An 18,232-nucleotide genomic window follows, 5' to 3' on the forward strand; every position below is an offset into this window, starting at 1 on the left:
CTTTCATTAAATTTGCTGTATCGAAGATTCTTGATTGCTCCTCCTATGTGATGAAAGATTGCAACCTCAATGTTGTGATTCTTGCATATATTATTGTCTTGTTAATGTATGAAAGTATCCATGTTAATTATACAATTATATATCTATATATTATTCCCTTTTATCTCTACATTTTTGAATATAAATACTTAGAGGCAATATATAGTTCAATCGGAGTACTTCAAGAGTGTGACTATAAATAAGCATGAATAAAGTATATATCTTATGTATAGAAATAGTAGATAAAAATTGCAAGTTAGAATAATATATGGCTGGATGGAATTCATTCAAGTATGAGTAAATCAGAAGCGACCTAGCTAGCAGGTTATGCAAGCAAGCTTTGGTTGAAAGGGATTGGGTGAGAGAGAAAGAGACCAGCACTAGCAGCTGCTAGATAGAGAAGATGATTAATTCCGTTGTGTTAAAAGTTCAAACTAGAAGGTGGTAGCAATTTAAACCAGGCTGAGTGGTTTTTTTTATATGTGTTAAGTGATTGAGAAGAAAAAGGGCATGCATTAATTAGAGAGTTGATAAATATGAAGAGGGAGTGGAAGAAGTAGTAGACTAGTAGTACATATATTATACAGTGAAGTTGACAGGTCATGAGGACTTGCATCAGATGTTAACAGAAGCATGATTGAAACTCACTGTTTGCATTCAAATATTGCGTCATTTTCTTTTTTAGTTTCATTAAAACATTAATTATGCCATCTTCTGTCTTTTGCTTAATGCATGAAAAGGACAGCCTTATCTTTTTCTTAAGCTTCAATTTCACACTCAACCTCACTTGCTTTTCACCTATTATGTACTCAAATTCCTTTTAGTTTTTTTCTAAAGAGGTTTTGGTGTTTTGTATTCTTTGAATTGCAAACATCCAAAGTTAGATGGAAATAGCCAGTTTGACACTATATGTAGCTAGTACTTACTCTAAGCTCAGCTTTGTCTTTCAAGTTACGCAACAGTGAAGTTTTTTGTCTCCATGAGATAACCCAAGTCCCAAAAGTTATCTTATTTCCAAGGTAAATCGTACTCGAAGCTAGTATTTTGTTAAATAGTTTCACAAATCGATGAATATGAAAACTGCAAGATCCTACTAGAATTAGATGGGCAAAAGGTGTAGAAATAGGTCCAAGCAATTGGTGGGCTCTGCGATGAGCTTCTTCTACATGGAAAAAGACAAGTTAGATGGTCCAAACCACATCAAGTTGGTACAAAAATAACAATATCCTTAATCCACATCCCGCCTTCTCTGCTTCAAGTATTGCCATCAAAACAAGCCACACACAGGCTTGGCCTACAATTATTGCTTCTGCATGAAATCAGTCTTTTTTTTTTTTTGGGTGAATACATGAAATCAGTCATGTGTAGCAAACCAAAACCATCAATTCCAGTGCATTCTTCTCTGCAAAAATGTCAGAGTACCCATTTCCATATATATTTAATTAGCACCTAGTTTTTTAGCCAAAAAAAAAAAAATTTAATTAGCACCTAGTGAGAACTTCCTAAGTTTCTAAATAAACCCCCCCTTTTTTTTTTTTTTTTTTTTTGGTAAATGCAAAACAATTTCAGAGCAGCATTATCCTTATGAAAAAGGCAATTAAAAGCGTGTTTATGCATATTCATATTGAGAATGACAACTATGAATTATCTGCTATTGCTATGTATTTGATATAGTGTGTCTCTGAAAATGTGTTGCTGCAGAAATTGTTTCTACGTAATTTATACAACAAAAAGAGAGGGAGAGAGTTATTTCCAATGGAGCATTTAATTATAGTGAATAAGAGATGAGAAAATCAAACCCACAATGTCTTGCAGCTGGTAAACAAACTCCATCAAATGGTATCAGTGTTTGTGCTCAAGATTGATGCTGAGTTTAGTCCTTGAGAAAACAAACATACAAGTTGTCATGGTTAATAACCATCTTGTAGGGTAAGAGCTAAGAAGAAAAAGTGTGGCAGAAGAAGGACCTTTCAATTAGCTACGACCCAGTGTTAAGATCGAAAGTGACATCTTCTTCACTTCCGTGATCTCTCTAGGCCATTTGACCTCTTTGTTATCATAATCTACACATTTTATATTGTAAAATTAAAAAAAAAAGAAAAAAAATGAGATTTCTTTTTTGTGCTGATGATCCCAACTTCTAATATTCATTTTCAACATCAAAAAGAACGAAAAAATACTAAAATAAAAAAAATCCTAAAGCACGCAATAAGTGAAATGAAAAGAAAAGGGTTTTCTTTTAAAGTTATGATTATTCTGTGTACCCATCGAAAACAAAACATATCCCGCAAATCCAGTACGAAAATGAACATTTTCTTTGAGCTCATGAATTCAAGTGGAAGCCAAAATACACTACAAAAGATGACTTGCTACTGGCTACTCATGTGGTGTGGTGGTAATGGGCCACAGAACCCATCATTATGAATTTAATAGCATGAATGGGATACTCTTTTCCATCCCTTTACCAAATGAAAAATATTAAGAAAATAAAAAAGAAACTCTCAATTAATAATAATATTCCATTAATATTCATAGAATTTATATATATTCCAACAAGCTATATTAGCCAATAGAGGACATGGTCAATGCCTAAATCCAGAGTTTTTGATGCGGGGTTTACATGATGCAGAATTTGAGGAATGATTCAGTTGGAAAATGTAGGAAACATACAATTTATACTATTTTCCATCTGACACGAAAACAAATTAAGTTATAATCACCCAATTTTCCACACTTCAACTACAAAAAAAAAAAGGTAGAAACCAATAAAAATGGTACATTTCATGAATTTGTGGCTAGCCATCCTACTCAAAAGTCTCTCAATGTGGTCCTCTTTTTTTTTTTTTTGGATTTTATTGTGAATAAAAAATATACCGTTCATGAGGTCAACTTACTCTCTATAGCATGTCGGCAACATCTCCTTTTATTTTTAATGACTTAAACTTCCATACAATCGAAAGCAAAATTTAAGCAAGTCTTCTTTAGCAAGTTCAATATTTATTTGTTGTAATAAAAAAAAAAAAAAAAATTCAATGTTCATACTTCAGCAAATACTGGGCCTTGGGCCTAAGCAAAATATAAAATTATGGCAAAATTAGGCTTTCTCTCAAATAATCTAATAGATTGGCAGAAATATTTGTCCAACCCAGAGGAAGCCAGCCCAGTTTGTCCAACATGGGCTTCATGAGAGGGTGGGACGGAATTACTCGGGTAAAACCCAATAATAAGTTCCCAAAAAATCACAGCCGAACATCAACAGTGAGAATCTGCACCACCGATGGTGGACCGTTGACGACATCATTTTACGGTGGTTGATACAGTTCACCTGTACGATCAGACAAGATGCCTTCAAAAGCCTCCAATCAGAGCCGTCCATCTGGATCCTCAAGGGGTAGCTTTTAGCCAATAAAAAGCGACTTTTGCTTCTTTCAAAGCTTCGTCTCCGCCACCACCACAAGAAATATCCTCACGCTTTCTCTTTCTCTCTCTCTCTCTCTCTCTCTCTCTCTCTCTCAATTGGAGACCCTGCCAAGAAAACCCTCGCAGCCACCAATCTTTTAGCCGAGGTAATATGGATTTAAACTTTAATAGCTAATCAAAGCAATGTTTGTCCTTTTAGATCTGTAAGTCTGTGTTTTTCAGCATCTGTTTTGTCATTCAGATCCATTTGGTGCGTTGTGGTTTTATTTATTTGTTTTATTTTTTATATGTCTCTGTGTTTGTTCTCTTTCAGTCATTTTCCATAGGTCAAGTTGATTTTTCAGCATTTGCGATCTGATTGACATTATGATGTATTTTTCTTCGTGACGTTATATATCAGATCTGTGTTTCTGTTTTCTTTGATTACGTTAGATCTACATTATTATTATTAAATTTATGTATATGCATTAGAGATTCAAGTATTCTAGTCAACCTGTTTACGATTTAGCACTTTTGTTCGATCTGTAATCTGATCTATTTTTATGGCGGATGGATGTGATTTGCATTTTCTTTGACTGATTGAATACTAGTTTTGACTAATAGTAGGACTGATGTTGTATAATAACTCAAACGTACTTTATGTGTAATTAAAAAGGTATTATTGACAATGGCAGGTTGTTTTGTTAACCGATCATTGTATTTATTGTGTATGGATTTTGCTTTAAGCTTATATTGGGTTTTTCCATGACAAGTTATACGAACTATGAAAACATGGAAGATGAAAATCTTCAAGGAACAGATTGCGACTTTAACTCTTCATTTTCTCGGTTTTTCTTTAATGACCATATCCTCGAATCTTTGACAAGTTTGATTTGTTGTGTTATATTCCTTTTAGAAGTCTTGCTAGTATTTTCAAGAGTTTCATGCAAGCTTTCTGGTTTCGTTGGGCTAAGTTTGAGCTGACTACCATTGATCTTGATTTTAGTCTGAATAATTTACATCATCGTATTCACTGTTTGTGGACAGACCTATTTCATTCTTGTCCTTTTCTTTTTTCTTCTACCTAGAATCGTGGTTGTTGTTTTGCTGTTTGAGTACTGTTGATTGTGTGAAATGCTAGTTTTCTAAGTTTATCATTCTTGTAAAGTTGTAATTGAGGAACTATGATTTCATCAAATGTGAAGATACCAGTGAACACAGTTTTCTTTTTTTCTTCTTTCTTCCCTCTTTTTCTGTGTGTTCCAATGTCAATTGATTAAATTGTCGGCAATGTACTTATATGGTATATGGAAAGCTAAATTTTTAAGTTATTATGTTCATTTCATAATAGCTCTGCTGCTTTTCCCGATCATATGGTCTTTATACATTTATTACTTTATCTGTAAATTGTTTGGATCAAGTATTTGACAGTGTTACTGTAATTTGTATCCTTGTAGGGAAAGATAAAATGGTTGATCAGGTTCAACACCCTTCTGTCATGGAAAAGGTAGCTGGCCAGTTCCTTCATCACTCTAGTCTTTCAAGAGAAATTCAGGGCTATGATGGTGGTTTCCAACGATCTGCTATGTATCAAAGACATGCTGCTTATGGAAACTACACCAATCCAGCAATGAGGTATCCAACTAGAGCTACCACAGATCTATCCATGGTTGCATCAACTGCATCCCCCATTTTTGTTCAAGCCCCTGCAGAGAAAGGCAACTTTGTTATTGATTTCCTTATGGGTGGTGTTTCTGCTGCTGTCTCCAAGACGGCTGCTGCCCCAATTGAGCGTGTTAAACTTTTGATTCAGAACCAGGATGAGATGATTAAGACTGGCCGTTTGTCAGAACCCTACAAGGGCATTGGTGACTGCTTTAAGCGAACAATGAAGGATGAGGGCATTGTTTCATTGTGGAGAGGGAATACTGCAAATGTCATCCGTTATTTCCCCACTCAGGTTTGTAAGTTGATTTGTCTTTTAAATCAGAAAGCACTTTATAGTGCCTGATGCTAAAATGATTACCTGAAATTTGTTACAGGCCTTGAACTTTGCATTCAAGGATTACTTTAAGAGGCTTTTTAACTTCAAGAAAGACAGGGATGGTTATTGGAAATGGTTTGCTGGTAACTTGGCATCCGGAGGTGCTGCTGGTGCCTCTTCCCTTCTCTTTGTCTATTCATTGGACTATGCGCGTACCCGTTTGGCTAATGATTCTAAGGCTGCAAAGAAAGGAGGAGAAAGGCAATTCAATGGTTTGGTTGATGTTTACAGGAAGACGTTGAAGAGTGATGGTATTGCTGGTCTTTACCGTGGATTCAACATTTCTTGTGTTGGTATCATTGTGTACCGTGGTCTCTACTTTGGAATGTACGATTCTCTGAAGCCAGTGCTTCTGGTTGGAAGCTTGCAGGTTGGTAGATCAATGATTATTCTTTTCATTTTTTTAATGATATACAAGTGTTTTAACCACTACTTAATGTCGATGGTATCATAACAACTTAAGTGATTGCTTTTTGGTCATGCCCTTGTTTTCCAAAGTCAATGATCTACTTGCTATATAAAAATTTTAGAGTAACGTTTGTATGAATACATTCACTTCATATTCAAAACTACTTTTGTGAAATCTGTTCTCTTTATTATTTCATGTAAGGCATTGGTTTTAACGAGCTGGAGATATTCTTTTAAGTGATAATCAAACATATACCCACTTATTTCAGTTCATTGAGCCAAGTAGATATGCTCTCATTTAAATTTGAATCTGCTAATCACTTTCTTTTATCATTTCTTGTTACCCCTGGGGAGTATGCAGATGATAGGTATCAGGTTCTACTTGTGTCATATTTTTGTTAAGATTCATGACATATTTCCATGTTTTTGATGATTACAGGATAGTTTCTTCGCTAGTTTTGCACTTGGTTGGCTCATTACCAATGGTGCAGGTCTCGCTTCCTATCCAATTGACACTGTCCGCAGAAGAATGATGATGACCTCTGGTGAAGCGGTGAAGTACAAGAGTTCTCTGGATGCATTCTCTCAAATTTTGAAGAACGAGGGTGCCAAGTCTCTCTTCAAGGGTGCCGGTGCTAACATTCTCCGTGCAGTTGCAGGTGCTGGTGTTCTTGCTGGTTATGATAAGTTACAGCTGATCATGTTCGGGAAGAAGTATGGATCTGGTGGTGCTTAAGAACATATTTTCTATCCTGTTAGAGTTAGATGGTGATGAAAATCTGAGTTCACAGAATCTTTTTCGGCAAATTTTTCATTAAATAATTATCAGTTTAGTGGGATTTAATCCCAAAAACAAATTTATTTTTGAAACAGGCATTTAATCCATCAACAGGATTAATTAGAGTGGCGGAAATTGCCACTATCATTACTTTTGAGTTTTCAGTTACATGATTTGCGGAATATTTTGTATGAATGCACCATTACTTTTGGCAATCCACTGCTTACGTGGTTTTCCTTTTGGAATGCAGTAAATGGGGATGGTATCTATTTCCCTGTTGCTTTGCTCTAGTTTGGTTGGAGGTTCTGTGTTACATTCACAGCTCTCATTTTGTTTTGAAGATCATTGTATTTGTGGTCTGGTGAAAATGGTATTTCTTTTTGCAGCCGTCATTTATCTATTTTTTTCCTTTAGACACTGAAACTTTTCAAATCTACGATATCTACTTCTCATGCTTATATCTATTTATGCTGTTGGATTAGAAAAGTCTTAGAAGATGAAGCCAACAAAAAAGTATACATGTGCAATAGGCTTTTTACTTCTCATGCTCATTTCCATTTATCCTGTTGGATTAGAAAAGTCTTAGACAGAAGATGAAGCCAACTAAAAAGTATACATTTGCAATAGGCTTTCGATTCGGTTAAAAGTGGACTGAATTGGAAAAAGCGGTGTTGAAAATCTAACAGGTATTTTCCTACTCTTTAGAACCACATTGGCTTGCTTGTTTAATCTTGATGCTTCCCGATGACTGGTCAAAAAGTTGTGTGGTAAATAGTCGCTTGAAATTGATTGGAACCACACTGTGACACAAGCTCACTGTAAATGCAAAGTCGTCATTGATGAGATGCTTATTGTTCATTACTTCATCAATGAGTGCAGGGTTGTAGGAACTACTACTAGCTCTGAGAAATACGTTCTGGCCTTTGCAAGAGACAAAAAGTGAGAAACGCCACAATATTACAAACCATGTAGAAGCTGTAGAATGTATTGGAAAATATGCTTGATATAACATTATTCTTGGATCTACTTCTTATTAACTATAGCTTTTGGGATTAGTGAGGTTTCTGTGTTCAATCTTTGATACCCTATTTGTATCGGTAAAACAGACATAAGCTTTGAAGATGTTGTTTAGGGGTGAAATTTCTTGTCCAATGTTATTATGGTTTTCATTGTTACACTTTGCCGTTACACGACTCAACTAGAAGAGATTACAAGTAAAAGATGATTTTTCAAACAACTAGTTCATACTAGAACAACCAACTATAAAATAACTGATGCAAGAAATATGTAACGGACTGCCTTTGACAACCAGCTAAAGCCTAATCGTTATAGTATTTAACTTTATAACTAAAGCCTAAAACTTCATATTTAACTTTACAATCCAACGACTGATATGAAGGGAGTTTATTAATAATAAAGCCTTTATCAAAAACAAAAGTTGGTTTAATGACATACATGGATGAAGAATTGGAGAAGGGAGAATGGTGGACTTTGAGAATCCTATTTTTTGGAATGTGAATAGTTGGAAATTCTGGCAGCCTCCTCCTACTGCAGTGCAGTTCTTTAGTGCAATTTTGATGCTTCTTTTACTGAGAATCGATATCGTCAAAACAAACTTTGACGTGTTTCTGTTTCACCAAAGGTTGTATTTCTCAGACTAAAGTCGATGACTTACCAATGATGATTCTCTGTCAGATAAAGAAAGGAGTCATTCATTCTATAGTACTTACCAAGTCCAGCAAACCATAACAAAGGCCCTGTGGTTTTTAACAAATCCGAGTTATTAACGAAATGATTGACTAAAAAAGAAAATGAAAACAAGAAAAAAAATCCAAAGTTTTTCATTGAATTGTCCTTCTTAAGACAGAAGATGCTGATTGCACGTGATGCGTTAAACAATGTCCAGAAGATAAGAATGCTGACGATGAGAGACCATTAGGTAAGACTTCCTAAATTACAAAATTACAATTCCAATTTCATATTTCCTCATGAAGGGCTATGGTTGTTAGTTACCATTTTCTCTAAGTTTGTTCACATTGTCTTGGTCACTGCAGAGTATTCTTTTCTTCCAACAGCCAACCTGCAAGTCATACGTATAAGGCTTATCCTAACAGTATGAACACAAGGTATTAGAAACTTACTTCATCATTAAAAGTCAATCATTACCATTTCATTCATTTTACTTCATCATTAAAAGTCAATCATTACCATTTCATTCAATTAGATAGGATTGAATTGGAAAAGAAAATGTGTGAACCTCTTGAAACCTGGCATGTTCCTTTTAAAGAATCACTTTGGCTTCCTTGTGATGCTTCCCAATGAATGGTCAAAGATACGTATGATGATTTGAGTCATTGAAACTGATTGGAACCAGCTACTCTGTGTTAAGCACAATCTCAGTATTGTTGAAAAGCTGCTATCAATGCTGTAAGAAGAGGGGGAGTTTGTTAATACCTTCATATAACAAATTTCTGGATACTTATAATAAAACGAAAATATTTTTCATTTATGCTGATTTCAAAAACAAATATTGGAAACCATATAGAAGGAAGATATTTAGAATGAACCTGTATAAGCAATGGAGATTTTGAACTTTCTCATTGTATGTTGATTATTGGAATGTGGGCCATCTTGTTCCAGTCCTTGCCAGTTTCGCTGTTGCATGTTTCTGACAATTCAGGACAATTCTCAATATGTAATTTCTCTAAAGAGGTGAGATGACAAATCCCTTCTGGAAGTGATGCCAAATTCGGGCACCTCAAAATGTAGAAGCTAATGATTCTGGTTCCATAGTATCTTCAGTCATTGCTAGCACCTGCTGTAATAGCTTGGAGTCAACTTCTGCCAGAGTTAAGGTTTCCACAAATGGAAACAGTGGCATGGAACTTAGACCAGGGCTATGCCTTATTACCATATGAGAAAGACAAGGGAATGAAGGTTGTTGTCCATGTATTAACGTTGTTATTGTTGTTGTTGATTCAAGAGCTTCATTTTTGTCTCCAGTATCCTCTCTCGTCCTCCACCACCCTCTTCAATTTGGAGCAATACAAAATTTCCGGACTTTAGGGACGGAAAGAATGGTGTTGTTGTTGAAGTTATAGAAGAAGCAAAGAACTCGATAGGCCCATTTTCTTCTGTTATGTACTCCAGATCAGTCATCTCGAAAAGCTCAACTTCCTTGAGATAAGTTAATTGATGCAATGGTGGGAGATGTAGGCATTTTACACAGAAAGATAACTTTAACTTGACAAGAATAATGAGGCAAGAAAGCCAACTTGAGAACCTTGTGCTCGAGTACCCTTCCACCAGCAATGATTTTAGATTTGAATGCGGCAGCAGGCCATCTAATAATGTTTCATCATTCTCCACACTACTATCTATCATACTGAACTCTAGACATAAGCTTTGAAGATGTTGTTTGTCCTTTAAATTCGCAACCTCCGAATGTGATGCAACATATTCTCCTGTCCCAAGTTTGTAATGGTTAACTCTCCTCTTTAAGTTATTAAGGCTGCTCAGTTCACCAATTCCACCATTCTGTCTTGACTCAAATTTATTATTACACACAACCAAAAGTTCTAATGTGTGCAGAGAAGTCAACTTACCAAGCCCACATGGAATGCGAGTCAAATTTCTTGAACCCTTTATCCCCGGATGCCTCAGGTTGATCAATTTGCATATATCATCAGGCAAGCTTTGAAGATTGAAACAATCAGAGAGAAGTAGATTCTGCAAATTGTGTAAGATGGTTATGGAAACCGGAAGCATCTTAATCTTACACCTTGAAAGATCAAGATATCTTAAATGTCTTAGTTTGCTGAAATTATCTGGTAATTCCTTGAGAAATAAATATTTCAAAACCAACACTTGTAAAAACTTGGAAGTTTGATAAAATTGACTTACAATTTGTCCATCTCAGTTTCTTTTTGTAATGCAGCATTAAATCATCATATTCTGTTGCCCAAATTTGTTCCTTCTCTGAAAGTGCTGTTCGGGATCTTGTTTTGCTCAAGTAAGGATGCTGGAAATTGCAATGACAGATCTACTTCAAAATCAAAAGATACATGAAGTACTCTTTCATGTAGATTCTCTACATTTTGGTTCAAAATAGCACTGTCCTTCTTTGCTACGGAAATTGCAAGATCATGTATGAGATCATACATTTTACAGCTTGTGATAGTACCCCATGCATCTTTTTCTACTTCTTGGAAAAAGGATCTCCAAAGTAAATCCATAAAATTATCATAACCAATATCTTCTATGAATTGGTTTTGGTTTGAGGATGTAATGAATCCTTGTGCCATCCAAAGATTTACCAACATTCGTACATTGATCCTATGATCTTTTGGAAACAATCTACAATAAGAAAAACAATGTTTCAAGTGGGAGGGAAGGTGATTATAACTTGAGTGTTGGTAGAATATCACTTTCTCCTTGATAAGCTTATTATTCTTAAAGTAAAACAACTCAGTTTCTGGATTTTTGAAGTACAGTACATTTCGAATTGTTCTTATGGCAAGAGGAATGCCCCTGCACTTTTCTATAATCTCCATCCCCACTTCCACAATTTTTGAATCCTCCGGTTCTTGTCCTTCCTCAAATGCCATTCTTTTGAATAAAGACCAAGACTTATCTTTATCCAAACCCTGTAAGCAAAGTTGCTGAGTTATATGCGTTATTTTGGCAACCTTTTCACTTCAAGTAGTTATTAGTATTCTGCTACCTCTTGCAACTCCCATTAGTAGGTTTCTTAAACTAAACCATTTTTCAAGATCCTCATTCCACATATCATCCAAAACAAGGTTGTATCTCTTTCCCTCTATTTCTTTCCTAAGCTTATATTGCAAATAATCCATCTCAATGTTTTCTGGAAGCTTAGTTGTTTGAGAATTGACAATTTTCTCAAGAATTAATCTCATGTCAAAAGAAATCAGAGACACACACCCATATTTTTGGTTCAAAATGCTTTTGAATCCTTTGCATCATTATATACTGAGCAAGTGTAGTCTTTCCTAAGCCACCAATGCCAAAAATGGGAATGACTGAAACATTCTCTTGAAACTCAGAATCCAACAAAAGCTGTATGATTTTCTTCTGCTCATCTTCCCTCCCAATGACTTCTTCATCTCGTACAAACGAGTGAGTCTCCCTTACTCTAGCAAGAGACCTGAGTCTCTTCGAGCCGCTCCAATAAGTAAAATGGCATAGTGCCTCTGATATCAAGAGTCTGCCTAATTGCTTTGATCACATGAGCCATCTTTAGCGGAAAATCAAACTGTTTGGGGTTTGAAAAGAAAGTGCTTACCTTCGTGGTCATTTTGTACTCTGCAGGCATTGATTTACGCCACAAAATTTCAGTGTGAAACTGATCCAACAGAGCATCAGCATCATAAACAGCATCCTGAAGCTTCTCAAGCCAATCTCTGATCTGCTGGTTATTTGCCCTCCTCTCCTCAGCCTCAAGAAGTATGGCTTTGACCCCAGAAATTGTGATCTGCAGTTTTTTAAGTTCGTCTTTCACACCCAAAAGCAATCCAATCTCTTTAAATGCTGCAGTCTGCAGAACCCAAGGTCACAATTATTTCATCAGCAATGTTAAACAGAATAGCTTCTGCCTACAGCTAGTTTGTGAAGAAACGAAATGTATAGGAAAAGGTGGCTATTTACTTGTTCTGAATTTATTAAAAAACAGTTAAATTTGTTCACATGGAAGAAATCTGTAAAAATAATGGAAAAGGTGGAGCTTCAGCTCCTTGAAAATCAATCATTATAAATTGCTGGAATCTGTCCTTGCCATGTCCCAAGTTTGTATACAGCTAGCTCTCCTCTCAAGTTACTTCTTAGACACAACAACATAATTTGTTTGCGGTGAGGACACAAACCAATCTAATGCATGAAAAGAAGTCAAAAATTCACCAACCCCACAGGGCATATGTCTCCAACTCAAAACACATCCATATATCTCAACCTGCCTCAAACTCATCTAAACTTTTTAATCTGTAAATTGCTTACGGATTTTACAATCTCAATTTTTCTTGGTATTGATCCGATGGAATGGTTCTGCAGAATCAAATTCATAGGAGAGAATAAATTATATAAGTATATTTACATAGTGAATGAAAATTAACAAAACAATACTTGGGAGACTAATTGATATTTAATTTTCTATTCTCAATGTGATTCAAAAACTAAAATTATTAGATCAACCTCAAATACTAACTCTATATATATATATATATATATGTATATAAGAATTCTGATAAGATGTTAAATAATTGTTTTGGTGATTCCAATAAATGTAATACGTAAAGCAAAATTATCCAATATGGCAACTTCATAAATAAATAAATAAATAAAGATATATATATATATATATGTATATTTATAAACTTTATTCAATATGGTATGTATCGAATTATAACTACTAGTGCATGAAAAGGTATGTGGGATTTTCAGAAGTTGGGCAATATCTTGACATGCTTTTGAATAATATTGCTTATCTTATTCATCGCTCAAACCTGCCCAACACTTTGATTGAAGAAACTGAATGATTATTTTCTCCAATGACGGAGCAATCTTAACAAAATTTAAAACAACCTCAGCTTCTTTTTAAAACCCACTAAAACAAACCGACCTTACCGCCTCAATATTTTGGTGTAACCCCCAATGTTTCGTTTTTGCCTTTGCTTTCATAGGGGTATCTTTCTCAGCCCACTGCAACACCAAAATGATAGTCAAATATATTATGTATAGGAATATGACAATAATATTTAAATAGTAATAATAAATTTGGAATTTAATTGTGAAATTAAAAAAAAAAACTTGAATAAAGTTATTTTTATGTTTTGTAAAGTAATAAATGAATTTGAACAAACAAATAATATTTTTTTGAAATAATAATCATTTTTTGGAGCAAAATAAATTTAAGTAAGGCTAACTATTTATTTTGGACATAAAAATAACACTTTTTTTCCTTGAATGAATGAGAAATACTAGGTTCATAATATTTAGATTGAAAAAAATGATAGCCATACATTGTTACTTTTCAAATTGATTTAATTAAATAATAAAAGAAAAGGCTTTGATTGAAACTATTGGCATGATTTTAGAAATTGAAGAAAATTTATATTTATCATGCAAAATAATATTTGTATCCTTATCAAGTTTTGAAAGTCTCCATCTATAAATAAACAATGAAACTAGTGATTTTTCAATTCTCTACTAAATGGATAATACAACTATTGAACAATGTTTTTTTTTCTATTTCAATTTTTATTATAATTTTTTTATTCTCTAAAAACGTTATTTTTATTTTCTCATTGCCTTACCTAATTAACTAAATTTATATTTAAAATCTTTTTTGTTATGAAACATTTAAGAATCTTTTTTTCTCTACAAATTAATATAATTGTCTAATTTTTATCTTTATGTAATTTTTATTATTTTATTATCATATTTTCTTTATTTTTCTAAGTGAAATTTAGAATGTCACACCTGCATCCATTAAAAGATATATTCAACTTGTTTGATTTTTGCAAAACTATCAAACATTATCAATGACAATTATAAAATTGATTATAAATTTAAGCTCTAATTTTAAGTTTTTACACATAAAAAATAATATGATTAATTAACAACGACACATGATTGAAAACAAAAAATCCATGTAAAAGCTTAAAAATAAAAACCAACAAAAATCCATGTAAAAGCGTCCCAAATCATAAAAAACAAACAAAAATCCATGTAATAGCATCTAACAGAAATCGTTGACAAGAAAACGAAAGAAAGTTCTTTCAATCTTTCTGTGTATCTGAACATGATATCACGAACTCCACCTCAAAAGCTTAATAGTCCCATAGACTTCATAAATTCTTTGCTTTTGTCTTCTGTGTCCTGGTCATGAAATGATCCAGCAGATACTAAAAGGTGCTCCTTGCTTCTGTCAAAGAGTGGTCAATTCTAGCTTTTAGAAGCTTTTTGACTTCATGGGTAAGCAACAGGTATTGACCATCTTTTCAGTGATCGAAAAAACGACCAGATTGTACCGATATTCCAGGATAGAAACAACCATTTTATGCATCACGAACTCACCAACTATTTCGGGTTTTCCTTCCATGATAAGCTCCCAGTGAAAGCATTCAGAGACATTGGTGGTTTCATTGTCAACTTCCATTCTGTCCATTCCCATTTCCATTAGTTTATAGGAGAAAGATTTGAGTAGGTCGGTCATACCTCTTTACCAACGATTACTGTCCAAAGAATCCATTTGGAATCCCGGGAAGAAGTAGGAAATCTCACTACGTGACACATAAGTTTCAATCCTTCCTCTTTTTGCATTTGCATAAAAACCGACTGGTTCTTCCTCTGGAATTCCAGCTTCACTTTGAATTCATCATCGTCTCCTTTAGCTTCAATCAATTCCTTCATCTTCTTGTGTGCTTTCAATTCACCAGCTTTTAGATGCGACAGCATTCTTGGAATTGCATTGACTATCCATTTGTCATTGGTCACACGTAGTAGCCCCTCAATCTGGTTTGCCTCAAATTGAAGATGGGAAATGTAGCGATCAATGGCTTTAATTTTATCAATTTCTTTCATGTTTTTGTGCCTTGTTGAACAAGAATCTCCAAGAAACCACTTTTTTATTGTTTGTTTTCTGAGAAAGTTCTAAGAGGAAGAAAAAGCAAGACTCAATGAAAAAGAGAGCCTAACTTCTCTATGTATAGAAGCTAGCTTATACATACAGTTAAGTAATAAGCCAATCAAACTAAGATAGCTGTCAAAACTAAATAACAAATAGTACTAACTAATTAACTGCTTAACTAGCCTAAAACAGTTAGGAACAATCAGTATATCTTTGAGAAGTAATGAATAACCAGATTCACAAATAACTATAGTAGTGCCAATACCTACTTTGACCATTTTCTATCAACAACTTGTTCTTACCATTATAACTAGTAGGCCTGGGTACGGTTCGGGTTGGATCGGTTCCACCCGAAAAATCCAACCGAACCGATAGTTCGGTAAGCTTTAAAATTGAACTCGAACCAACCCGATGTGAGAGTGGAACCGGATATTTAACCGAGTAAAACGGGTCGATTTGGTTCGGTTCAAGTTTTTCAGTTTAGGCTTATAATTGGGCTTCTGAATTTGGGCTTGTTCTCAATTTAGTGGGCCTTAACTTTTTTTAGGCGTATAATTTTGAACCTATTTTTGAACTGGTCGAGCTAGGCCTATTTTTGGGCCTACAATTTTGGGCCAACTTTCATACCTATACTTACCTATCTCATCCAACGTTTTAGGTATGGAATGGTCAATATTTAGGTATCAAATGGGCAGTTTTTTTTGTTTAATGGGCATATTTGGAGTGTTGAACGTTTTTTGAACCTAATAATCAAATTATAGTTCTTAAACAAATAAACAAAATTGCATTCTGTATTGCTTTTACATTTGCTGCTGCATCAAATATAGGCAATTAACTAAATATTAGAAGCTTACAAATTACAACACATATACAAATTGAAGATACTAATGTTTAATAATACAAATATAAATTGATCAAGAATTAAACATATAAGAAAGGAAAAATTGAAGATTGAGAAATGCAGTGCCACTACCAATGCCACGGCCAAAATTGAGAATGAAAAATGCAGACACAAAACACAAATATCAAAATAACAAATTACAATTCCAAAGTGCCATTGCCATTGCCATTCCAACAGCCTCTGCCCTTTTCCTACTACCACTGCCAAATCCTCCAAAAATCCAAAGCCACTCTTCTATTGCCACTGCCAAAGCCTCCACTGCCACTGCTACAAAGCCTATAATCACAAAGAAACCAAAATAAATCAAACCAATACAGTATTAATTTTAATAATGTGATAATTATTAAGAAATAAAAAATAAAACAAAGAGAGTTACTTTGGTGCTGTTGTCAAGTTTCAAGTCTATCCACTCCACAATGCACAATCAATCCTTTTTGGTGTTGCTGTCCAGAGTTGCTGCCATTGGTTGGCTTTGGCATAGGTCTTGGAGTGACAACAAACAAAGGCAAATATTATAAAAACAGTAAAAAATAATACAATTTGCATATAAACAAAAACCTGTCTTGGTTGCATATTATATTACCTGCATCTAGGCTTTTATAATACTCAATTTCTTCTAAAAAGAATCTGTCCAAACTTGAAGAAGCATTAAGCCAATTTTGACAACACATTAAAGTCTCCACTATTTTAGCAGTTAAAGAGCTCCTAAAAGGATCAAGTATTCTGCCTCCAGTGCTAAAACCACTCTCAAAAGCCACAGTGGAGACTTGAATGGCGTATACATCCTTTGCAACCTTCTCTAACAAAGGATATTTCTCTCCATTGACCCTCCACCAATTTAAAATATCAAAATCCTTATTTAAACTAGATTCACAAGGGTCGGCCAGATACCTATCCATATCATCTTTTACTTCCTTACATTGGCTTTGTTCTCTCTTCTTCAAATAAGCAATCCAAACCTGGTCAGCATAGTTGGCCTGTTCTAATCCACTGCGATTACAATCCAAACTAGTTTCACAAGACACAACACCAATGGAAGATTGGCAACTAGTATCTGAATCCATTTCTCTTTCATTATACCAATTATACAGCCTCATTAAAGTCTTTTTCAAACTATTTTTCAATTCAGTAACCATACTTTCATCATTATCATAAAGCATCTCATAGCTAAATGACACATAATCCAACTTATATCTTGGATCAAGCATTGCTGCAATTAGAAGTAATTTATTGACATTTTCCATGGAATTCCAATATTTATTATATTTTTCTCTCATTTTCCTTGCCATAACACACAACCGGTCATCCTCACTAACACACAAGTCATCCAATTGTTTTTGTATGGAAGAAATTTGATGGAAATAAATATTGGAGGTAACATGCAGAGAGGCACTAAATATAAGAATCACATCATAAAAGCCCTTAAGAAATTGGACAAAAACTTTGGCATCATCCCAATGCCAAGCAAAAGGAGGTCCAACCTTCTTTCTACCACTATCATCCTTTCCAAAATAGGAAGCATAATGTCCATCTTCCTCCTCCATTCTCTCAAAGGTTTTTTGAAATTTCAAAGCCGACTCTAATATTAAATATGTGGAGTTCCATCTTGTTGGAACATCCAAACATACTAAAGCTTTGCTATCAATTTTCTCTTGACTTATACACTCTTTAAATTTTTACAACCTAGAAGGAGAGGATCTAACATATCTCACAGCATTAGGAATGCTAGCAATTAAGTCATCTAATTCTTTCAAACCCTTACACACAATTAAATTGACAATGTGTGCACTACGTCGAATATGCAAAAAATCAGCATCTCATACACAACTTTTCCAATGTACCGTTTTCCTCTTAAGATAAGCAATTACAATATTGTTTGCACTTACATTATCAAGGGTTATTGTGAACAATTTCTCAATACCTCAATCATGCAAACAAACCTCAATTAGTTTTCCAATTGCCTCTCCTTTATGATTAGGAACCACACAAAAACTTAAAATTCTTTTATGTAACATCCAA

The 18,232-nt window shown here is 34.3% G+C and overlaps 1 protein-coding gene and 1 pseudogene across 1 annotated transcript; one reads left to right on the top strand and one right to left on the bottom strand.

Annotated features, from left to right (window-relative positions):
* Positions 1-3,427: 3,427 nt before the first annotated feature.
* LOC107417672 (ADP,ATP carrier protein 1, mitochondrial) lies at positions 3,428-6,958 on the top strand. The gene is made up of 4 exons (XM_016026302.4): positions 3,428-3,605; positions 4,896-5,398; positions 5,481-5,852; positions 6,330-6,958. The coding sequence occupies exons 2-4, from the start codon at positions 4,907-4,909 to the stop codon at positions 6,624-6,626; spliced, it is 1,161 nt and encodes a 386-aa protein (XP_015881788.1). The 5' UTR covers positions 3,428-3,605; positions 4,896-4,906; the 3' UTR covers positions 6,627-6,958.
* Positions 6,959-10,615: 3,657 nt separating this feature from the next.
* On the bottom strand, positions 10,616-15,266 carry LOC132800524 (putative disease resistance protein RGA3; annotated as a pseudogene).
* Between the last annotated feature and the right edge of the window lie 2,966 nt (positions 15,267-18,232).

The sequence above is a fragment of the Ziziphus jujuba genome, chromosome 2 (assembly GCF_031755915.1).
Source record: "Ziziphus jujuba cultivar Dongzao chromosome 2, ASM3175591v1".
NCBI classification, from domain to species: Eukaryota; Viridiplantae; Streptophyta; class Magnoliopsida; order Rosales; family Rhamnaceae; genus Ziziphus; species Ziziphus jujuba.